The sequence below is a fragment of the Candoia aspera genome, chromosome 1, assembly GCF_035149785.1.
Source record: "Candoia aspera isolate rCanAsp1 chromosome 1, rCanAsp1.hap2, whole genome shotgun sequence".
NCBI lineage: Eukaryota > Metazoa > Chordata > Lepidosauria > Squamata > Boidae > Candoia > Candoia aspera.
Window position 1 is genome coordinate 55,613,222 of NC_086153.1, and position 25,642 is coordinate 55,638,863.

General features: G+C 36.7%; 1 protein-coding gene across 5 annotated transcripts in view; it reads right to left on the reverse strand.

The window, feature by feature from the left end:
• Positions 1-25,642, reverse strand: part of LCLAT1 (lysocardiolipin acyltransferase 1) — a 106,712-nt gene that overhangs the window by 50,688 nt on the left and 30,382 nt on the right. For 4 of the 5 annotated variants that reach the window (XM_063304391.1, XM_063304397.1, XM_063304403.1 and 1 more), the window contains 4 exons: positions 25,140-25,308; positions 15,993-16,191; positions 8,101-8,247; positions 5,085-5,201 (listed from right to left, as the gene is read on the reverse strand). In XM_063304391.1, the coding sequence (XP_063160461.1) occupies positions 5,085-5,201; positions 8,101-8,247; positions 15,993-16,191; positions 25,140-25,304 (628 nt within the window). In that variant the 5' untranslated portion in view covers positions 25,305-25,308. The remainder of the gene's footprint in view (positions 1-5,084; positions 5,202-8,100; positions 8,248-15,992; positions 16,192-25,139; positions 25,309-25,642) is intronic. The other variant, XM_063304409.1, reaches the window with a different exon arrangement.

Here is a 25,642-nt window from a genome sequence, read left to right on the forward strand (position 1 = left end):
GCACTACAAAGAAAGCCTGGACAGACAAACTAAGTTACTATACCAACTGTTTCTCCTGTGTGAAGGAATATGTAGGTTTGAGACAGGGAGGAGGAAAGGGAATGCTGAGCTATTACAGAAAAGATACCTGAAACCAGAGAAAGCAGAAAGCTCAAGAAAGAAACTCAAAACTACTCTATCTAGAATGTGTTAGGTATAAGTTGAATTAGAGAGGAGTTTTAACAGGCTTTCAAGATTCTGGTACTACATCATAACCATATTAAAATATATTCTAAGACTCCTTATAACTCCTGTTTCCTAATCTTGCCTATCTTTAAGAGAAAATATCCTGTAACTCCCAGCTAGGAGAGACTAACACCCTTTAGCATTCCAATCCACATCTTAGTCATACAAGCCAAGTCAGCCTTTAGCCCTTTTGTCCAAAATCAAATCATGGATGAGATATTTTATTAATTGCCAATCTGGCATTTAGCAGCAGTACCTGCAGGCCAGGGATAATATATCTGTTACAGCCATCTGGGAAGGATAGGCACAAAAAAATCTCACATGCCCACAATGACATATTTCCCTCTATTTGCAATTATTCAGTCATTCTCCCTATGAAGTTATTGCAAAACTCTCCTATGCCCATGAAGCAAAAACCTATGCAAAATACAATGCAATCGTCAATCTATTTCCCAAATGGGTAACCCTCTTTCTTTAGGGTTGTCCTTGCAAAAGTCAGCTCACCATCTGCTTCAGCCCTAGCTATATATTCTATCTACCCTGAATGGGCCCTAGGACTAAGTAAAATAATGTGAGTGGGACTCTTCTTACGCAGGACTAGAAGCAATGCATTGGATCCTGGTGAGACAGTGACAGAGTTGGAGCAAACACTGGTTTTCCAAAAACTTTTGTATGTCTTAACTAATGTCTGTTTCCTAACTTTGATTTAGTTTACTCTTAAGTTCACAGGCATACAAGAATCAAGGGGTACCCTCAAGTCATATCACAAGGTAGCAATGCAATATGGCCTTTGTAGGGAGGAGAGAAACTGCTAAGTATACAATGGGCTTAACACAGTAGCTGCTAGAACCACAGAATGTTCAGCTTACTGACATACTCTATCCTGTCTTGCTACATACCTAGCAGTATATCTATATTGCCATCTTGTGTTGTCCCTACCAGACTCTGCTTAAATCTTTCAATGTTACATCCTGATATACTGTACCCCCAGGTCTTTGGGTAACTGTGTACAAAAGGGAAATATGGATGTATAAAATTGCTTCCAAGAAATCCAAGGTGATCATACGTTTTATGAAAATGTACTATAATAAAAAGGAGTGTATCATTTGAGCAGCCCAATCTAAAATATTAATACATTACTTTTAAGGAATTGTGCGTGCATATACACACATACATAGCAGCACACAGAAGCGATTCTCTAAAATCTGGTAAGTAACTATTAGTGTAAGTACAGATAGCAAGTACCTCAGGCTAAAACTAATTTAAACCAAAACAAATGTTACAAACAAAACAGAGACCTGGAAGCAGAAAAGGGAAAAGCAGCTATGGCTTCAAGAACTGTCAGCCTCAAGAATTCATTAAAGAATTCATGCAAACTGGACTAATGCCTACAAGGAATCAAAAACATAGCAGTGTAAGTTGAATTTGGATTGCTAGAAGTCAAGCATTTATAAATTATGAAATTCTGGATGTGAGAAAAATCTGACTAGATTAAGCACTAGGAAGTAAAGCACAATATTTTAACTCAGTGAACATTAGGCTCTTGCTAACCCGCAGTACAAAACAAATATAGCTCTGTTCTGAAGCTGATTCTCATATTCAAATCCTCCCTTAGCATTTTAGTTGGTCATGTTATGGAGACATTTACAGTCTAACAGGTAATTCATTCATACAACAGACCGCAATACAAATTAAACAGCTCTTGACAAATAAAATGAATTTTTGCAAAGTTAAAAAAGGAATTAAACTTGTCATAACTGTTGTGAAATAATGATGTCACACCTAGTTAGTAGAGGCCAACAGGTAAAAATGTTTATTCAACAATCATTGTTGGATCTATTTGCAGAAGCAGATACCAGCAATGGGATGTTACCGTACTCATTCGTATACATAGCACAAGTTGTCTATTTCTCATTGGATGAAGATGTTTTTGACTTTAAATTTTACTTTTTTTGCGCATAAAAATTACTTCCTTATTTGGTCTTTTAAAACACCAAATGATCACTTCCCCATATTAAAATATTTTCACATGCATACTAATTTATAACCTTGATTTCCTTGTTTCTGACCTGTCCATTTAGAGATAGTGGAGAAAGGCTTTCATTTCTCCCTACATGACATTTTCCCCCTTCTCCACTGAGCTAGTTTTGGAGTAACAAAATGCACATAGGCCTGAAGAGAATGAATACCAGCCTGGGGAAGGGAAAACTATCATGAGCTGAAAGTTATTCACAGAAAAGCATGAGACATTTAAGGTTATCTTCCCTGCGCATGGGATCTTTTTAAAGAGATCTGCCATGATACTAAAAGCTTCATGATAATAACCTAAACATTAAAATTCCCCTTTCAATCACTAGCTAGATAAGGATTACCATCCCAACATCTGCTTGATTGAATTTCCAAGCATTCTCCTTTTCGAAACAGCACAAGCTAATGCATGGAAATCTGTCTCTATTGAAACTTTTCCATTTCCCAGAGCTATAGTGAACTATATCATTGTTCCTTTATATAGCTTAGAAGGAGAAGACCCACTGCAGAGATATTCTTTAATAAAGAAACCTACATTATTCCACTGAAACAAATGGAAGTTTATGCCATGTAATGATATTAAATAGAGTGTTATCTATATCATATATTTTAAAAGGGAAAGTATATTAATATATGAAAAGAAAGGACTTGATTAGTTGCATGCAGTAGATACCTCAATAAACTTCATGTAATAAAAATATGCTCAAGACACTTTGGGGAAAGAGTTAGAATATGAGAGAATCAACTGACTTCCAATAATGGCTCTGATACAGAAGAGGAAAGGGCACCCATGATCTCATTGATAACTTATGATGAATAATGGAACAGGCAAGTGAATTTCAAAAATACATATATTTTTGTGTTATTAATTATACTAAGGCTTCTGACTCTGTAGACCACAGTAAAGTGTCTGCCTTGGGTTAGGGTGGTTAGATGCATTTTTGGCTATATTTTTGTACCAAGCAACTGGATCCCCAACTTGTTTTGTATTGTTTTATTATACTGTGATCCATCCAGAGTTGTAGCACTAAATTTAAATATTTTTTTAAAAAAATTGGATGACCTTTAAACACCTGGCACCTTATCTACCTACTGAAGAATTCTTATGACAACCAGGAAGGAATGGTTGGAATTGCATATGGATCATTTAAATGATTCAAAAGTAGGAAACGTGTACACCAAGGTTGCATATACTATCACCCAATTTACTTAACTTACAGGCAGAATGTATCATGAGAAATGATGGACTAGAAGAAATAACAACTGGAATTAAAATTACTTGATGAAGCATCACCCTCAGATATTCTGATACTTTAATGGCTAGAAGTGAAGAGGAGTTAAGGAATTTCTTGCTGAAGGTAAAAGAGAATAAAAAGCTACCCTGCTGCTCAATATTAAAAAAAACAAACAAACCCTAAGATTATATCAACAGGCATTCCCAACCTAATGTAAATAGTAGAGAAGAACCTGCAGTAGTAAAGAATATATCTTCTAGGCTTAAATACACAGGGATAGTAACAGTAGCAATGAAATAAAGACATGTCTCCTACCTGAGAAAAAAACTATGGTTGAACTAGACATGGTTGTGAAAACTGAACGAAGACAAATTGCTATCTTTAAACTGTGATGCTGGAGTACATTGATAAAAAAATCCATTGGCCTGCAGGAAGAACAATAATTCAATACTAGGCGAAGACTGCCCGTTTTAAGCACTTACAATGAAGCAAAAACAAGATATTTTGAACACATAATAAGAAGACATGGATCACTAGAGAAGTGATTTAGAACATTTAGAAACATTGAAGGCCATTGCAAAAGAGGCTAACAGAAGACAAAGTGGCTAGATTCTATCACTACTTTTTATAAGCTCATACAAGCATGAGCTTATACGAACTCAAATAGCAGTTACTGATACATGATGGTGAAATGATGTCCACTGGATCATGAAGAGTTGGAAGAGACTGAACACATTTTAAGTAGCTACAGCAAGGCCCCCAATATTTAATCTGATAGAACAGGAAAATATTAACCATATGGGAAATTGTATCAATTTAATTTAATTTAATATAAGTGCAGTCCGTGGCCTAAAAAAAAGGTTACATGCTCTCAATCTTCCTCCCAGGCAGCAAGGCTCTACTACTCCTCAATTCTCTTTGAAATCACTAGTTTCTTGCTAGCGTTAGCAACAATGCTTCCCTCCATGTCCTAGTGATTGTTGAATATCTCTTTTTCCCATTACCAGCTGAAGTAGGGAAACACTGATGCCTTCTCTGACAGAGTTATAACAGGTTATCTGGGGTTGATGGGAAAAATGGGCAAAGCATCAAAGGTGACTCAATCTTCATCATAGGTTACCAACCCATAATCTAGATAATATAGTTGGCCAATTACTGTAAAGTAAGTTGCTTTTATGGCTCATCTCACCAAGGATGCTATAAATGGCTTTGACTTGTTACATTATGTTATGGATAATTTTGGTAATACTGTTTTGACATTACAGTAGTCTCATCGCTGCCAGGCAGGGCAGAAAATTGCAACAACAAAATGTATATTTTGCCTCAATGTCAAACTTAATGTAGGTATTTCCTTGCTTCAGAATGCAAAATTCACACAGAAAATGGAAGTAATTTAATATGATATACTTCCTATTTTAAGGATGAAAAAAGTTTCCCTGAGTAAATGAGAAAGGAAACGTTCTATTGAAATGCACAATCCTTTTAAAAAGGTGTTTTACGGCAATGGTTCGAAGTAATTAGCCACCAACATTTGTCATCTGAAAAACATTATTTTGAAATGAAAAGAAGAGGAAAATGCATCTGAACATGCATTACCATCTCTTAAACGATCCACTATAAAAGTGAAGCCTGTAGTTCTTGGGTGCAAGACATATTCATACTTCTGAAGTCCATTTTTTTCCGCAAATGTATCACTGCGGGCTTTCGTTTCATCTATAGAGAAAGTGGTAAGAAAAGCAACTGTTAAAATTCCTTACATTTCAGCATTACACAGAACATCACTAGGATAAAGGATCAAAGAGGTTATAATAGAAATTCTTTTATTTCAGTAAGAATTATCACAAAATACTTCTTTCACTTCCTTACATAAACATCTACAATCTTCGCTCCCAAAGTCCAATCCTTAGAATGCAGAATACAATTGGCAGGAGAGAGCTGGCAGACTCAGTCACAGTATGCCTTGGGCCAAGGCTACTCTAAGAGGTTTCACAAATTGCAGGACCTAGCCCCAAAGTTTGTATCAGCAACAACACTTAGAACCAATCTATAGCATAACAGATCCAGGACCCTGGGGCTAACATTATATTTATTAGACGTGCTTTTCATTAAGAATGAATAGGTAACAAAGTAGAGCAAACAGGGAATCTAGGAGTCCATAAGAAAACCTTGCAAACTTAGCCAGTAACTTCCATTAGCCAAGAAGTGTGTTTTGTTTTGTGTTTTGTTTTGTTTTTTAAACGCAAAACCCAAACATCTGAACAGCCTATCAGGAGCCTCTTCCTAATCCAACAGGAGGAGTGAAAGTTAAGTTCCAAGACTAAATTTTGTTAGTATGCTTTTTATGAACAGGAAATGTTTGGGACATTATGCATCCAGAGAGAATAACACAATGAGAAACAGCAGTAGCAAAATGCAATGATACATGTCAGAACTTGTAAGGAAGTATCTTCTCCATATATACTGTATTGATGTTAAAAACCAAACAATACAACTCTTAAAATCAAGCTTCATTTTTCTTATCCTACACTCATATGGAATACAGGCCTTTAAAAGCCTGAAAAACAACTAACACTACATGAAATATAAATAAAATAATGCAAAAAATAAATAAAAGCTGGAGTTAAAATGTTCCAAAAAGTTTTTACTTTAAACATTTTAAACTAAATCTCTATGACACAGAAAACATTGGTTAAAAACAATTTAATATGATATAAAATTATGCTTTAAAAGATCCTAGATATGCCTCATCATACGAATCTGTACTAATCCTACTACAGACTTACAAAAACAATTTTCACTATTTATTTAATATAAGCAAAAGTAAACATTTGAATGTCCTTATTTATTCTACTTATGACTGAGCATACAGAAGTAAAAGAACTACTTCCTACTTAATATTACACAGTATTACTTTGCCTGGCAACACATTCTAAGAATGATTTAACTTCATGGCTCTCAGATATATAATAAAAATAAAGATATTCAACTATCTAGCAACTTGGCCAATAGCATTCTGGCACTACTGAACATCTTGATTAATTCTGGGATGTCTGTCTGTCTGTCTACCTACCTACCTATCTCCTGGCTGGATATATCAAGAAATGCTGCTGTAGTTGAATAGGAAGCACAAGCAAAAGTATTGCAGATTAAAAAAATAAATAAATCCAAGACTGCTATATTAACATGCACATAATTAGAATTTCAGTATTTTTTCCAAGCCTTATTCTCTTTAATAATGCTCAGTATTCATTGACATAATATTTCAATCAGCCATGGATAGTTTTGATTCCGTTTTAATAATTTCTTCTTGTTGTCTGTATTTAACAACAAGGTTTTACATATATACATGCAGCCCGACTCCCAGAGATTCTGGGAAGTTTACAAATTGCTTAAAACTTTTAAAAACAAGGAAACAACAATAAAAAAAACCCAAATAAATAAGGCAAAAATGACAAAACTGGATAGGAACAAAGAAAAATGGGCTTTAAGCACCCTTGCCAAAGGCCTGAGCAAAGGTCCAGGTCTTCTGGGTCCTTCAAAACACCAGTTGGGCGCAGTCCATTCAAATCTCAGGAGGAGCAGTGGCTGTTACAGAGAAGGCTCTCTTCTGGGGTCCCAATGGATGGCATTGTTTAATCAAAGAAACATGGAATGTACCAACCCTGCCAGGTCAGATCAGCCAGGAAGAAACTGTGGGAGACAGGTGGTCCCTCAAGTAACCAGGCCCTATGCCATGAAGGGCTTTATAGGTAACAAACAGCACCTTGAATCACACCTAGAAGCAAACTGGCAACCCGTGCAGCTCACAAAGCAGAGGTGTTACATGGGCATAATGAGGGATGCCCATCAATGCCCATGCCACTGCATTCTGGACCAGCTGAAGCTTCTGCGTGGTCTTCAAGGCCAGGCCCATGTAGAGAAAATAGCTGGTGTTTACTTAGAAATCCCCTTGAGTTGAATGAGGTTTCTGAGTGTAGGACTACAGAATAAAGTAACTTTTACTTCTAAAATGTGTCCTTTCAACTAAAACACTTTTCCTCTTAAACACTGACACTTTCTCTTTTCAATCTCTGTTGACTTCTATGCTGAATTTGATTGTAAAAAAGTATTTCTGGTTGCGCAGACTTTTTAATATTCTTTCCAAATTCTTTCACATTCCACATCAATTCTATGACCTTATTTTTAGAGGTATCAAATATATCTCTACTTTGGCACTGCCCATTTTAACTTCTTTAGCTATCATAAGATCTTCTGTTCTTCCAAATTTGACTATTTCTTTTGTTTTTCTCCTATTCCTGATTTTCCCACTTGTCTCCTAATAGGGATCTGGTATGATTTGCTTTTATTTTCTTGCTGGGCACACTGACTATCCCGCAGTGTTAAACTATACGAAATTGTTAAATTGTAGTTATGGTTTCCAACATAGGGCTGACATTTTTACTGCTTCACACCAATCCCTTAAGAAGTGTTTACAAATAACTATTTAATGTTTGGGATTTAATGGTGAAATCCTTTCCTGGTATGGGTATTGCTCTGATTCAACCTACTTAGTATTTCCAACAAACTTCTTAAAAAGCATTGTGAAGCATTAAATTAGGTAAGACTGAGGTACCTGTGAGATCAGTTCCTTCAGGAAAGATGAGAAGCTGTAGTGGTTCATGAATATCACAGAAATAATCCAGCATATTTTCAAAATGATGTTTGTCTTCTTCCCATTTCCTCTGAATGAAAATGAAGGCAGCAACCTGCATGGCCCAACCTAAAACAAATTTGAAGAATCTCTTAAACATTGGACTATTTATTTGGTTGGTTGGTCCCTGAACATGATTTGGATTCCCAAATTATCCAAAGGTGCTTTGATATAAGAGCTCAATATATTTCTTAGTAAAGGGTATGTCATGGTGTGTATGATTATATTAAAAGCATAATTAAGAGTTTGAGAGATGTTGCTAAAACTTGTGGAAGAAAAGCAAGACTTATGTTAACTGTTTCTTTTTTAAACGAAATGTGCATCATACAATAAAAAGTTGCAGCAACAATGGCTTGATCCCCAAAGTAAGCATTCAGCATTACTGTTTTTTCTTGTTTATTTCATGAAATACTGACAATGCAGAAAATAGTTGACTATAGTTCCTTCTTCCAAACAAATCAGCCGCAAACAGCACTCATTACAGGGAAGGAGATTTCTGCTTCATGGCTGGCACTTATGAGGAAAAGGCTTTCAAGGCCATATAGCCATGGACAATGTGAAACAGAAGTCACTAGCCAATCAATCAATCAATCAATAAGAAAACAAAATTCAAGTAGATAAGAAAGAATGCAGTATGAATCTGAAAAAACAAAGGAGCTCCAGAGAGATGCTTCAAAACTGCTGCCACTAAGACAGCTGAAAAACTGAGGGGAACTAATGGGAGCTGTGCGCTAAATGAAGCTCAATTCAAAGGTACTTCTGCTAAACTCCTTAGCTCAGGAACATTCCATATAGATATAGGTTCATATATATGAATCACAACGACCATGATGAAGAACAGCAATTAGTTTTCCATTTGGCAGACTTTAGGTATTTAGATAAATGCATGTGAAGAATTAAAATTAAAAAAATGTAATGTAATTATCTTACCAATTCATTTCACCTTGCCAGTTGAACTGTCAACTCTTATAAAGGTAATTCTTGAAATAGGTGTCATTTCTTTTTCATTCTCTCAGGGCAGAATGGCTGCACTCTAGTCGATGTACAGAAAGATGCTAAGAAATGCAGCTCACTCCAAACGAAACTTTATCCAGTTGGAGGAAGGAAGCCCAACTGGAAAAAATCTCTTTTATGTAGCTACAAAAATATTCTGAATCTCAAATTAATTCTATATTGGGAAAATGTAGGTATTGTCTCATTAATTCAGATGTGCTGAAGAGACTTTGCTCAACATTTACTGAAGCCAGATCTGAAAGGGAACTGAGCAAGGCCTTTTCTGTTAACACCCAGTCCAGAAAACTTTTCCCCGGTACAGCAGAGACATTTCTTAGGTTCCACAAGCAACTTGGAAATATTTTTAACTGAAATGGTATTCGCCCAGTATGTGAACCATTTTATCTATGATGTGGTTACTGCTTTATATAATAAAAGTTAAAAAGATTGTTCATAAAGTTGGAAAGGTGTCTAAGTTTGAGATGTACAATTCTGGGGTAAGCCCTGGGAAAGGGGATTTTCTTTCTTTCAAAAAAACTGAAGTCCTTTTTTCCTTCTGGAAAAAAAACTAAGTCCATTAGAACCCTTTCATGATCTAAATTTAATTTATTACAATAGCAACTTAAAATAACTGGCTTTGCTCATAAAATCATGTCTGAGAGTTAAATAAAATTGCAGTCCATTTTTAAGTTTAAAAGTACTTGTAAAAGTTGAATTACAATGTACAGTGATTACAGAAATATATTACTATAGCTAAAATATAGTTTGATAAACTAGATTCAGTTATCTTTCAATAAAGTCATCACGTTCTTCTTCATGTTTTCTGTGGTATGATGGTTTTGATTTGTTTTTGTGGAGCTCAAAGATAGACTCATAAGGGTGCGATGAGAAATCATTCTACTCAAAACATTTAGATTTGCTCTGTCCTAAGCAAAAGAGCTAAAGGCAAAACTGAAATACTTTGGCCACATAATGAGAAGACAGGACACCCTGGAGAAGATGTTGATGCTAGGGAGAGTGGAAGGCAAAAGGAAGAGGGGCCGACCAAGGGCAAGATGGATGGATGATATTCTAGAGGTGACGGACTCGTCCCTGGGGGAGCTGGGGGTGTTGACAACCGACAGGAAGCTCTGGCGTGGGCTGGTCCATGAAGTCACGAAGAGTCGGAAGCAACTAAACGAATAAACAACAAAGCAAAAGAGCAACTGATACCTTATCTTCAATCTAATATCTGAACAGATGCATGCATAAATATTCCCTACCAGCACCGCTCACTACTACTGAGGATGGTGGGAGTTGTGGTTCAGCAACACTTAGAAAATGGCATGCTCGGCATGATTGGATTGCTGCCTACTTCAACTTTATCCCTGGTGCTCTGAGATGTAGGGAATCTAGCATGAAGAAATAGACCTCCACAACTTCTTTACAGTGATAAGCATGCAAGTTCAGAAGTAAAGAAGATACTGATTTCTTCTTCCTTCTTTGGTGAAAGTGCCCCTGGAGCCAGAAACATGTTTTGCTCTTGCAGGTACTGCTTCATCTAAGCACAGGGATGGCAATGAACTTGTATGGAAATCTCTTCCTGTAAATTATTTTAAGAAAGCATTTCATAATCTTTTTTTTTTAAGGGGACTTTGAAGGGGATGAAGGAAAAAAAAGTTTTTTGTGGTAACCAGGGAGAGGGGAAAGATTCCCCCCTCCCATTCGGCTGATATTAAGGACTAATTAGAAACTTCTATTTCCACTGGAATAAATTCTACATTTTGTTCCTTAGGGATGATTTTTAAGAGGAAACAGATGTCTAACCAAACTGTCAAAGTTTGCAAAAAATGCATGCCATTACTTCTATTTTCCTTCTGAACTGAGTTTAAACATTAAATCCTTCAACATTATGAAATACGCATGAATCTAAGCGCATCAGAGAATTAGGTATTGAGTACAGAAACCATCACACCATATATAATTTTAATCTTTTTTAAAAATAGCAAAAAATAGTAAAACCATTTCAACCCATTCCTAAACTCTATTTTCTATCAATGCACTCCTGAATTATTTATCATTAGTCATTAGAAACTTCCTCTTGTTACTAATAACCTACTGAAGCTTTCCCCAACCTGGCACCCTCAGGATATATTGATACTACAACTTCTAAAATTCTGGGGAATTTTCTCAACTGCAATCCCAACACATTCAAAGACTTCTGAAGATTAGGAAAGGCTGATCTTGTGGTTCTTCAAATTTCAATTGTTTGTTATTATAAAACATATTTATTTCCCTACAGCCAGAGAATTCAACAAAATTATATGCATGCTATAGACCATAGATACTATCTTATTATATGCTATAAACCATAGAGACTGGTCCATAAATCATATTGCTGATGAGGCAAAACAAGCTTGTTTCATGAATATTCCTGAAAATCAAAAGTTAAATATGTATACACTATTTTTTGGGAAGCAGCTGTGCAGAGTCATTTCTGGCCAATCTTCAGTGTTGGATTGCAACAACAATGGGGGAGGCCAGAAGAAACTTTAAAATCCTTAAAACAAAGCTGTGATCTAGATGATTTTTGTTCTTCAAATTACTATTCCTGCCAACAAAATCATCACTGAAAAAACAACTGGACTGAGACTTAGACTTGATTAATTACCAAATTAGACAACATTTTGTATGATTACCTCTGTTAGAACTATCTTGCTTCTCATTTATCTAAAACTCATTTTCTTTCCCCTTCTCAGCATACATCTAGGGTTAAAGTTCTTATTTCAAAAAATGATTTTGGTATCCATCTTTCTGGTGTAAACAATTCAGTAAAAATGATAACACTATAAGGAACACTTTCCAGCATATGCTGTCAAAGCTACCTCACAATATAAATAACTCTAAGATAATTAAGTCTGACAGCTCTTGATGAAATTGCTGGAAGACATCATATGGCACTGTTACTCAGGCTCTCACTTAAGGAGTTCATCACCTACAATCCACAAGCTATTTATACAACATTTGGATAAAGGGACCTCCCCCCCCACACACATATGAAACCTTTGACCCTATTCAGATATTACCTTGCACAGTGTAACAAGAGGCCTCCCTCTAAGGAGCTATGAATATGATTTTAAGTACTAGGATACTTAGTACCTAGATAGTGATAAATGCAGGCAAACACAAGTCAACTCCTGGTTGGGAAATCACTTTTATTATAAAGAGACTGTCGCAAAACAAACTTTGTTGCTTCAGTCTTTGAGCAGTGTGTGGATTCTTATTTACAAGGATTTTATTGGACAATAAAGGATCTTCATATCTTATTCTATCCTAATTAACACTTATTTCTAAACCAATCTCACATTCCAAATTGCTTTAGCTTTATTCCTATGTTTCTTTTCCTATAGCTCTGTCTTTATTTATTCAATTCGCCTTTTACCCTTTTCCCTCCCATAATTAGCCTGTATCTATCTGATGCTGGCATTCTTCACTTTCCCTCAACTGGTATTCACTCTTGCCTCTCTCCACAGCCACAGTACTTTGAGCCTGCTGGAGACCCTGTTGTATCTCAGCTGCTGCTGTGGACTTTTAGGAAGGGGCACTCCGCCCAGAGTCGTTCTTTGAGGGGGATGGGCAGTGACAAAATTCGGAATGAATGAATGAATGAATGAATGAATGAATAAATTGATTTGCTCCTATGTCACTATCACCAGTTTTCACACTAAGGCTACCATAGCCCATTGTGTTGTCACTGGACACACTATTGTCTGGAGTTCTTCACATCTCCAGTCACCCACAAACTCTTTGGCTTCCTTCCCTTCAGCACTACACTCACTGTGCCATCTTGTCTTCAACAAACAGCAGCTAGCTCTTCTCTAACAAGCCATCCAAAGGCCCCAAGACAATTTAGGTCCTATTTAAAAATAACCAGCTCTACTTCTTAACTTCTAAAAAGATAAGGATGGACATGTTGGAGAAGCTAGACATGACATACGTGAGGGATGGATACAGATGGCCTTGCAACTTTGGCTGTCCTTTCACCATGACTCTTCACAACCAAGTAGCTTGGAAGAGCTGTTTTGAAGAGCTTTCCTCTGACTTGGTGTTTCCAACTTTATTTTTTATGTCCTATTTTTACGGTATTGTGGTTTTGCTCATGTTGCTTATTGTTACTGTCTCTTATTTATGACAGTTGAGTATTTAGATTGTACTGTGAATGTTTTAAGTAAATAATTTACTCTGTGTAAGCTTTTTTTGAATTGTGGTGGGGTAAAAATATATTTAGTAAGTAAAATAAACAGGCTAATACCTGTGCTGTGCTCTGATTTGGTAAGGTCATACTACAATGTCCTATATGCAAAAGTAAACATATAAGGACTTTACTGAAATTTAATCAAACTCCTAAGCCAGTAAATTACCTTTATATAAAGCTGAAGGAAACAGATAACATTGACATTATTTGTAACTGCTGGAATAATGATCTTGAATATCCTGTTTTGCTACCAGTGACAAATTGTTTAAAAACTGAAACTAGTCTCTTTGTAGTTAAAAGGAAGTCACAGAGGTTCCCCCCCCCCCTTTTCTGTATATTGGACACCTGAGAGGATGGTCAATAAGTGTTTATCAAAATCATCTTGCTATTCATGATGTAGTTCAGAAGATGGAATATTACTTCACATGATTTCAGCTTGTCCTACTAGTGTCATATTAGTGTCTAAAATTCATAGGATCATTAACATGACTTTAGCCTCATTGCTGCTGGTTAAAGACAAATATGTTCTTCTGGATTATATCCCAGTAGTTGGTACTATCAAGACATTAACAATTTTGGACTTGTGCCTAAGGCAGAACTAGAACCCACAGTGTCCTGGTTTCTAGCCTGGTGCCTATAACCACTACTGGCTCTTGGGGAGTAGCGAGTGGGATAGGCAAAATGATTCTAACAGAAAATTGAAAAACTAGAGCTGCAACTGACTTGCTGCAGTAAATTTCTGTTATGTGCTTGTGTTATTAATCAACACCTGTGCTATTTCTTAAAATACAAACTATCTTTGGGCTTATAACAGGAGCTATTGCTCATATAACATAGAAAACTAAAGTGTTATAATGGCAATTTCATATAAGATGTATGCCATTCTGCTTCTCAAAAGAAATCCATACACATAATAAGCTTTTTGGAACAGGTCCGGCTCTTTTCTTTTTTTTTAAAGTAGGTACCCTGTCCAGGAAGAATCACACAAATTGTCTTTAAAATTTATGCATTTTCAAAAGCAGAGTGCCATAATGTTGGTTATTATTCTTGGCTAATGTTGGTTAATATTTTTTATGAGTTGGATTGTATTTGTGGTCTTGGGCTTTATGGTGGTTAAACTGTTCTTTTTAATCCTTCTACATCACCCAGAGTCACTTTTGGAAGATGAGTGGTCATATAAATTTTTAAAATAAATAAATAAGAAACAATGGTCAAAGAAATACATGATTCAAGTCCTTTTGGAGTTGTTAAACTAACTGTGCATTTCTACAGATCACTGATGTATTATGAATGCCCGCTTCAGCAATCAATGTCCAAGTTATTGTAACAGCTCTCATGGATCGGGACAAAGGTTCCCTCTGTTCCTTACTTTGACAGGTTAGTGAATGTCAAGTGCTGAGAAGCTGCAGTGGGAGAAGGCTGTTGCCCTATGCCCTGCCTGAGAGCTCCTCAAATGGGTATGGGCTCAAATGACCACTGGTCCAACAGGGCTCTCAGCCAAGATCATGTCCTCATAATATTGTGCATGCTTTGAGTAATTTTTTTTCAGTGAATTTACATCAAAGATAAAACAAAACAAAAGCAATACTTTCATAGTTGCCCCATGTAAATTGTGCTTGTCAATACCTTTGCCACAACTGCAGGTACTGCCTATTTGTATCTTACTTTAGTTCTGCTCCTGCCAATTATAAGATAAAATGAAACAGAATGCTATTGGTCATGACATATATGTTGACAATAGCTTAACAGAGTATAGTTTGTTAATACAAGAATTAATGATATACCAGTACACTTATATCTCACTTATTTCTGTATAATTTGACTTCAGTATTTGAATTGTGATTTGTTGGAAATGAAAACGAAAATGAAAAAGAGGAGCACATGGGTCCAAGTCTTATTCTTCATTAAATATTAAGCTGACACCATTAAATCTAACACTGCACAATTTCTATCCTGTCACACACAAATTCCAACCAATAATATGGCTAGTGACAGTAAAATCTGGAATTTTGAAAAGGAAACAAAAATATTTTCTTGATACACTTAAAAAATAAAAATAAGAAAACAAAATAAGCCTACCCAATGACTACTAATCACAAAAGCTGTTAACTCTAAGTTAACGAAATTGTTAAAGAGAAGATTATTAACCTAATCTCCTCACTGTGGGTTTGACAGAGGCATCTGGTTGGACACTGTGGAAAGCAAGATAGAAGACTGGAATGACCTCTGACCTAATCCAGTATGGCTCTCATATAAGAGTCCAAGGTGAAAGACTAAAATTAAACACAAATCAATTTGTATCATATCTGAACAGAGAAAATTTTAAAAACTTATTTGGAACATAAGCTATATTTGACTTGGTAAAAGAAGACTATACTGTTAAAGACTTATTTCTTCAAGTGGCTCCAGAGAACCCTCAGGGCAGTTAACAATATATCATAAAATATATCCAACAATTAACTCTGTCTTATCAAAACAGAAGAACTAAAATAATGTATTTTAAAAGACTACATGGGATAGCAAATATTTCACCAGCATACATAAAATGGGAAGGAGGGTGTGTGAAGGAAATCAATCAATAACTTACCAAATCCTGGAATGCCTTTGAGACTAGATTTGAGGCAGATTTTTTCAAGTCGGAGGTAGCTACATCTCAGCAAGCAGCTCCATAGGAACATCCAATCCATTCGTGTTCGATGATTCATGATTATGACACTTCTTTCTCCAGGGATGAATCCATCACCTGTTATAACTACCTTTGCCCCAAACACCATCTCCAGCAGGGCCTAGGTGAAAATCAGGAAGATTATATGACAACTCTGCAAATGAGCAAAACATCTCAGAGCAATTATTAACACTGATCAGATCAATGACATTAACTTGCACTAAAATTTTAGACTAGTCTATGCTTACTTCCACATATACATTAAAGCTTTTTTTTTAAGTATAATTTCCTGAAGAACTTGAGAAACTTTTCACAATAGAACAACTGCATAAATGGATATAATAGCAGCTGCATGGCTAAGTAAGTCTAATACATAAGAAGTCTTTATGGACAGCACTCTTTACTTCAAAACATTTATGCACAGACTCTATCTATGTCAGGGGAGATAATTGATTTGAATAAAGTGTCTGTTACTCTAAAATTCAAGTGTCATTCAGGTAAAACAAGTATTACCCAGTTCTGATCTTGAATTTTATATAACAGGGTTAGGGAACACAGTGTCTACAGATGTCTCCCCCTGTATATACAGGGCTCTTAACTCCATCTGACTTTATTTTTATTTTCTTTAATTAAATAATAATAATCAAATCGGTACTTGAAATTCTTCCTCTACTTTCATCTAAATTTAGAAGAAAGTTTATGCAATTAATTGTTTTATTCTCTTTTTATACCTTCTATATTTTGCTTAATTTAGAATGATTTTATAGTTTTTGTAAACCATTCAACTTCCTCTTTTATAAGAGTGGTATAAAAATATTTACAATATAGGTCTCCCAGAAGTTTCCAGAAGCATTTTTATAATATTAAGCAAATATCAATAAGCCCAACAAAAAGAAAGTTAAACTGGGGTACAGGGAATCACAGGGGCCAATTTGCCTTTGGTAAGCATGTGTTTTATAGTTTGTTCCCAAGGCAACCACTTTGTGTGAGCACCCACACATGTTCTTAAAGTTCTAAAGGTGTCCACTAGCCAAAAAAAGTTGCCTAATCTTGCTGTACAACTAGATAGAAATTTGGAAGAAGGTGATTTTTCAACATCTACTTAGAGGGTTGTCGATACATGCAGGAGTTATAGTCTAGAGAAGTTGAATTGGTATTTTTCATTATTTCTTCAAAATGCAATGGAAACTTAGCTTAATTTGAGGGTTGGCATATTGTTCAACCACACAGGATGAAAGCGAATCTTGGAGAACTGTGGGGCAATCCTTACTTGCTAAACACTGAAGCAGTGTCTTACTGAATCACCACATGGTTTGACATAAGTTATATTTATAAGAGAAAGAGTATGTTTCAAAATACTCATACTTAGTTATAAAACTATGAACATCTTTTTCACATGAACCTTTTTTGCACTGTACTGAGTAGGTGCTTGTGGCAGAGCCCTGCACATTCATGAAGAACGGTAGTTTGTAGGCATTATTTGGGCAGTCAGTGACCAAGGACTGCTTTGGGTGATACCACCCTGCAATGACTTCAGTAAGAGGCTTAGATGCTCTTAAAAGTATCTAAAGTCTTAAAACACCTTTTTCCCCCCTTTTGCTTTCCTTTTGAAAAGAAATGGGAAATTACGTTTCTATGATGTGGCAGTTCGCCCCCATATTTCTGTATCATGTTATATAGAGGGTGATGCAAAATAGTGGCATCACAGGCAATGGGTAAGCCACTGCATGTGGTAGACCTTTAACTTAGAGTGACTACCTTCTAAAGTATCTTGCTGAGAAGGCTCATAGTACACCCACTCACATTATTCATCAATGCAGATTATTCTATTAACACTTTTATTATATCTTTTGTTCTTTGGAATCATGTTACTGGTCGGCATATTTACTTTTTCATTAGTTCTGTGGAGGATGAGGTTTAAATATAGAATGTTACCTTGACTTCTTTTTAGACCAATTCAAGAATGAGTAAGATACTGCTAGATAAATAAATAGGGGCCAGAGTATCTGGAGATGAAGAGATTCAGCTTTACATCCAGGAACAAATCACTTCTTAGCTGCCTAATTTACCATAGGTGTTATGAAGACACAATGAGGTAATCACAGGCATATCATCCTGTTCCTTTGGAGAAAAGTTGGGAAACTAAAATGATATACACATATACAAACAATAAAATGACAGAAAGGGGATTGGAGGAAATCAATCTGGTCCCAAATATATAATTAAGGCACCAATAGATCTGTAAGATATTCTGCTATCTTTATAACCCAAAAGGAAAACTGAAACATTCTAATCAAAACAAGTCATGACATGGAGGATTATAAAACGTAGAATTAAGGAAGGTGAAGAATAAAAAAAAAATGGCAAACTTTATACCTCAACCAATCAACTAAGACGCTGCTTACCTCTGTGATGGGGTTTTAGTTTCCTGTGTGAAAGGAATTACCTAAAAAGCATCAAGCATTAATGGATGACTCACCATACTGCAGCCAGCAATAAGCCTAACCTATTATTGATCAAGGTTAAGAACTACAGTATTGTAAAACTGTATGCCACCACTGTCAGATATTGACAATACATCAGTGACAAAAAGGATCATGCTCATTGGGATAAATAATACATAGTGAAAGGTAGTGCTTTCAGGTTGTCTCATTAAACCATTCCAACTGTACATTCCTTCAGCACCTTTGATTCAAAAACCAGCTCTGCAGTTCTGTACCCCAGCCATATCCATATAAGTACTCTCAGTCATGACTGGTTAGTGAAATAGTTGGGTTTTAAAATAGTATACTTCTGAATATTTGCTGAAGATAAAGAAGTTTGTCACTCAAAAGTTCTATCACTAAACTTCCTAGAAGAATTGTTGCTGGCCTTTGTTAAAACACTGGACACTGGCACAGATGTTATGACAAGTTAAACTAAGGAAATTCACAGACAGAAAAAAATCCACTTTCCTTGCCCCCTGCAGACACTAGGTTGTATCTCAAAAAGCTTCACTGGAAGGCAGGGCGCTCCCACAAAAATGTGGAATGGAATATTCAGGATCATTAGTGTAAAGAAGGATGGGAAAAATTCCATCTATTAACCTTCTCAGCTTATGCTAAGGTCCAAAAGTGTATAAGCAAGTAACTTGCCCAAGATCTCAAACTAAGTATATATCATACATGACATCTGAGCTCCAAGCTGATTTCTCTTCAAAAGTGGCAACCCAAAATGCCACAATATGCCACCTTTCCCCTCCAATCTTTTTCTTGGTGGTAAACCCAGTGCCCAGGAGGAGATAATACTTCACCAGAATCCAGAGAGTACTAGGGACCACAGTTTAAATAAGATAGGTTTCTTGAACTTAGGTTAGGCAGAGATACTCAGTATGAATCGTAGGTGCTTTGTAACATTTAGTAATTGCTTATTGCAAAAGAAAAAGCTACACGATTTAGTGACAGAGCTAATATAACAGAGACAAAAAGGAAACAGAGATTTTTTTTAAAAAAGAAACCAAAGCAAGGATGAATAGTAATGTTATCCAAACTATAGAAGAGTGGGTGATGAGTGTTTGAAAAGAAAAATAAGAAGTTTGATCTTATACATACTGTGCTTAGGAAGGCTCATAACCAAACAGAAATAGACAAAAGGAACTTGCAGATGAGAAGTTAGAGTGAGAGAAAAAATTATTTAGGTAAAGTTGATACAGAGCTTTGGGAGGCTGGGGGAATGAACTTACCTAGGAAGAATATACAGACAATAAGCAAGCACCAAAAACAGGAATTAGATTCCCTGAGGAATTTAGTAGAGAAAAGAAAAGCAAGTCAAGATTATTTCTGAAGAAATGAAAGGTGGAATCCAAATTTGTATCATAAAACATATCATTGCTCTGAAGACCCTCAAAACGTCTGGAACGTGTGTGCGTGTGTGTGTGTGTGTGTGTGTGTGTGTGTGTGTGTGGGGTGGAGGATATTTGAAGGGCTCCTAGGAGAAAAAGAAATTCCCCAGTTCTGTGAAGCAGGGTTTGGTGAATAGAGATGAAATATGGATAGCAACCATTGGAAAAGGAAATAAATCCAGTATATATGTGTATAATGCATTTGTAATTAATCAAAAAATAAAATGAGTATTTATTACCAGCAGAAGATTCACAGGGAAATGAAAACTAGAGCATATATTAGGGTTTCTCTGAACTTTGTTCAGCAGCTTTATTAAACAACATGAGATGAATCATAAAATTTATCAATAATCATAACTCTAATTCAATCAAAAATTTACCAGTAAGAAAATGGGAATTCTTTAAATGAGTCATTATCAATGTTCATTTTAATCATGGGAATACTGAAAAATATCTATGAATTTCTGAAGTGACTTTCTTACAAAAGAAAATTATTCCTAAAGAAAGGCATTGAATGTTTTTAAAATGAAGAAATGGTCAGAGTAAGTGCTTGACAAAGCAGAGAAATATATGCCATAGAACACACTCATATGTTCACTATTTGTACTATCAGCCAATAAAAAAACCTGTCCTATTCTTAAAGCACAGAACTGTTTCTCATTAAAAGCAGAGATTTAATATGTGGCAAGTTTTTGGATGAAACTGGATTTTTTTTTGGTTAATTTTCCAGAATTCTTATTTTAGCTAAACTATTACTCTGGAGTTCTGTAGTCTTCCTACATCACACTTCCTTAGTCTTGGATTGAGAAATACACAGGTTGAGAACTCTAGCAACATAGTGGAGTGGGACATATACTAAGATACTTTGCAATCTTCTAGGCAAGAGCAAGATGAACAAATATAATGGAATCCGGAAGCACCTAATGTACATCTGAAACATTAGACATTTAGAATCCATTTTAAGATGACAGAAAGTTGCATATTGTTAAGTCTCCCTAAATGCTATTATCACTCAGGGAGATATATAAATCGTATACCTAGGAAGAAAATAGTCAATATTTATATAAAACAATGATTTACAAACATTGATTTACCTCAGGCCTTCACATTAGAAATTTTAGTATTAGATTTATGCTTGTATAACCCTGTTGAATATGAATACTTAACATGACCTTTCTACTGCCTGGGTGACTTCACCAAGCATCTTTTATATAAAATAGCAAAAGTGTTATGGTTAAAACAGTGAAGGACAGACCAACCAATTAGCTAGATCAGTCAAGATAACATTTAAAAAGAGCATGCAAGATTTGGGGGTGGAGTATAACTAAAACTTGCTGAGTAAATTTTAAAAAAAATCTTCACTATTATTTATACTAATACATTAGAACTAACAATAAGTAGTGACCTTGCTGAGTGGACAAATGGCAAAGTATCTGGACAGAGGAGACCTGACAGGGAACACAGTAAGCAGGATGACTTCAGTAGAGGTAGGCAAGATCTGTTACCAAACCAATGAGGGGGATACCTCCCTAATTCACGTGATTACAAGAAGGGGAGGAGATACAGGTAGTCGTCAACTTCTATTTGTTTAGTGACCGTTCAAAGTTACGATGGTGCTGGGAAAAGTGATTTATGGCGAGTCCTCACACGATGTTGCAGTGATCAAAATTTGAGCGCTTGGCAACCAGCATGTATTTATGATGGATGCAGCATCCCAGGGTGACATGATTGCCATTTGCAACCTTCCCAGCCAGCTTCCAACAAGCAAAATCAATGGGGGAAACCTGATTTCCTTAACGACCATGTGATTCACTTAACTATGATTTGCTTAACGACCCCAGCAAAAAAGGTCGTAAAATCGGGGGAAGTCACATGATGCCTCATTTAACAACCACATTGCTTAGCAACCGAAGTTCCAGTGCCAACTGTGACTGTAAATCGAGGACTACTGTATTGCACAATCAGACTTGCAAGATTCTGTTGTTATAGCCACTCTCAATAAAAGTAGTTTTAGCTTTCCTGTGGAGTTGATTCCTGGTCTGGTCTACCTGGTCGGGTTGACAGACAGTAAGTCTGTACCACTGAAACTCATTGAATTAATACTAGCAGAGAATCTATCTTTGATAAAATTTCTCAAATAAAACAATACATATGTCATGAGTAAGGATGGCGAGCAGGGGGCTCCCATCCAGACTGTCAAGCGCATGCATAGCACTGATGAATTGTTCAGCCATTTAAAGAGACACAGATTGGGACTGCCTTAACCCTTGGGGGTTATATGTCTGGGTTTTCCCCACGCTTCTTCAGTTTGTTAGGATTCCTGTTAAGTACTAGCAATAAATATTAGAGACCAGTTCCTTGTCTCAGTGTGTTTCCTGGTTGTTAGGACATCATATTATGTAAAAAGAAGAAAACAGAAATAAAATGAAAGTAGTTCAGAACTTTATGGACAATGTAGAATAAACCAAAACTCATCATATTTTCCATTCCAAATAGAACAGTGTCCAGTAATCCTTTTTCTTTTAATGGCTGCTCTTCTCTGATCCTCATTTTAGTAAATTTCTGGGTATCAATTATTTCAAGGCAATATCCTCTTTCCTTTCAATGTCCAATTAGAAGTGCTTCCTTTCTTCCAGTTAACTTTCACATTTTTTTTTTGCAGCAAATGGCTAAGACCCTAAAGCTGAGTATACTTTTTTTAGGAGGAAGCATAACTGAATCCAATGGAATGTATTTCCCAACAAACACATAGAAGCAGGAGGGGAGAACCAGAGGCCTTCCATATTATGTTTTAATTACAACTCCTAGCATTCTTCATTCTTTAGCCAGTTTGAGTGGAACTACTGGGATTTAGCAACATTATGAGGGCCATACCTACCCCCACCCCACCCCCAGTTTTGTTCCATACCTTCTCTTTTCCATTCCACTAAACAGTCATCAGGAGCACCAACTGGTAGGGAGTATATGGGCTCCTCCTCAGACTCACCAAGGAAAAGCTTTTAGGATAAAACCCCTGGGATTTTAGTTTGCTCATCATACTTGGCACTTGATAAAGCAACAGATTTTTGTTCTGGAAATCATCTGTTGGCAATGTTTTTAGAATATAATGAAAGCCAGATGAGCCATTTTTCCTTCTTACCCCTCCTCTACAATCACACTTGCTGCAGATACATTTTGAGGAAAGTGGTTTTACATACAACTTGGGAGCATGGAAGCTCTAGGTATTTTCAATTAAGGGAATATGCTAACTGTCCTCATTCTTATTGGCTGCAATCTTACACATCTTGCTAAAAACAGCAAACCAATTCAGAATAGAAATGGGCAACATTTCCCTATTTTGCAAATACTTTTGTATTCTGCTTCTTAGGAGTAGACAAATCACAAATTCAAATAGTCAATTAGATAAAAAGTGAGAGTATACATGTGCAAAAGTTCACTGAACTGTTGCATAATTCAAAGGAACCAATTTGATGTACTGAATCAACATTCAGTTCAAAGGAATGTTTGAATCAAAGCTTTGTATAGCTCAAGTGCTAATATCAGTAAGTCCTTTGATACTGGTTGAGTTCCTCAACAGCTAACCACATTTCCTTAACCTGGTTATCTGGGAGGAATTTGATCCTGATAATCCTGATAGGTAAATGGATACAGAGCTTCATGTGGCGCAGAGTGGTAGGCGGCAGTATTGCAACTGAAACTTTCCCCACGACCCGAGTTTGATCCCAGCGGAAGCTGGATTCTTGGGTAGCCGGCTCAAGTCAACTCAGCCTTCCATCCTTTTGAGGTCGGTAAAATGAGTGCCCAGATTGCTGGGGAAGGTGATGACTGAGGAAGGCAATGGCAAACCACCCCACTATAGTCTGCCAAGAAAACACTGTGAAAGCAGCATCCCCCCAAAGGGTCAGACATGACTCGGTGCTTGCACAGGGGACCTTTTGCCTTTCACCAATCCTGATGATGTAGACAGGGTTCTTGGAACTGTTAGCTTGGCCTCCTGTGTTCTAGAGCTATGACACTCCTGGTTAGCTACAGTTTCCTGGAAGATAATGTTGTTGGATATTGGGGGTGGGGAATTTATCCTTGAGAGAGTGGGTGGACCCCCCAACACTTAAGGAGGCTCAAGAAGCTATTGCTGGACTGCGTTGGACCATTTTCAGCCTGTCTCCAACCTTCCTTTTTTAAGGAAAGTTGCTGAGAAGGTGGTCATGCAACAGCTTCAGAAAACTCTGGAAGAAGCAGATCACCTGCACTACTTTCAGTCTGGTTTGAATCCTGGGTATGGGACCAAAACAGCATTGATCATGCTTGTGAATGACTTCTAGTGGGAACAGGATGGGGACAGTGCGTCCATCCTACCTCTCCTTGATCTTTCAGAGGCTTTTGATACAATTGATCATAGTATCCTTCTGGATCAACTCTGGAGGTTGGGAGTGGGGAGTACAGGTAGTCCTCACTTAGTGACTGCCTTAGACAGCGACTGTTCACAGTTACCATGGTGATGAAAAAGTAACTTTGTGACTAATGCCTGCATTTACAACCTTCACAACATCTCTCCCTGTCATGTGTTTATCATTACAGTCAGTATGCGTTCTCCTGTGTAAAATTCTAAGCACAGTGTCAGCCATATGATTTTTCACTTACTGACTGCTTTGCTTAACGACTGAGTTGCCAGTCCCAATTGTAGTCCCTAAACAAGGACTACCTGTACAATGTTACAATGGTTCTCCTCCTTTCTCTGCAGCTGGTTCTATTCAATGTTGATGTGGGGGAGAGATCCAGCCCAAGGCCCCTACACTCTCTGCAGGGTCCCTTGGGACTCAGTGTTCTCCCCACTCCTGTTTAACATCTACATGAAGCCACTGGGTGAGGCTGCTTCATGCCCTCCACTGGGGCATCCCTAGATGGCATGAGCCAACTAACATCAGACTGGAGGAAGAACTAAGAATATTTTTTTTTCTCCAATGTCCCTTATCCTTCTTAAGCCCTTTATCTATAGCTTCCTTAGGAAAAGGTATATCTAGCATAGTTGCCATTAACCCACCAATCTAAAGCCATTATACCATCCTTGTTTAAACATTTTACACTGACTTTTAGAGCATATTATCTGGCATGACACAAGTAATACATTATTTTGAAACATGGGAGTGGGGTGGGGAAGAGCTTATAAGATACACACATATGCAACTTACCACTGGAAGTGTAAGCCAAGTGGCCACAACACGATCAGTAATCCAGCGATACCAAGCTGGGGAAACATACATCAGTGGCAACAGGGGACCAAGCATGAAGATGCTTCCAAAAAAACTTCCCAAGAATAGTGCAAGTACAAAATAAATCCCTTTCCATGACACCATGGCTCTGAAAGACAAAGGAACAAGGATTTAGTCAACTGTTTTAATGCTGGCTTCTTCCCACACAGTGTCTCTTCTGGCTTTTCTAGTGGTGATTTTCTATTCTTGCTTCCAATTATTTATTTTACACATTAAATAGAAGCAGTAATTTATATACAGAGAAATAATTCATGCATACTAAGAAATAAAACTGATACATACAACTAATGGTTAGAATATCAGCTGATGATACTACTACCCAAAACATTTATTTTGGAAATGAACTGACTCTTGATCCATCCCTGAACAGACTGAAAGCACTAGTTTTGACCTTTAAACCACAAAGTTTTAAAAATGGTGGC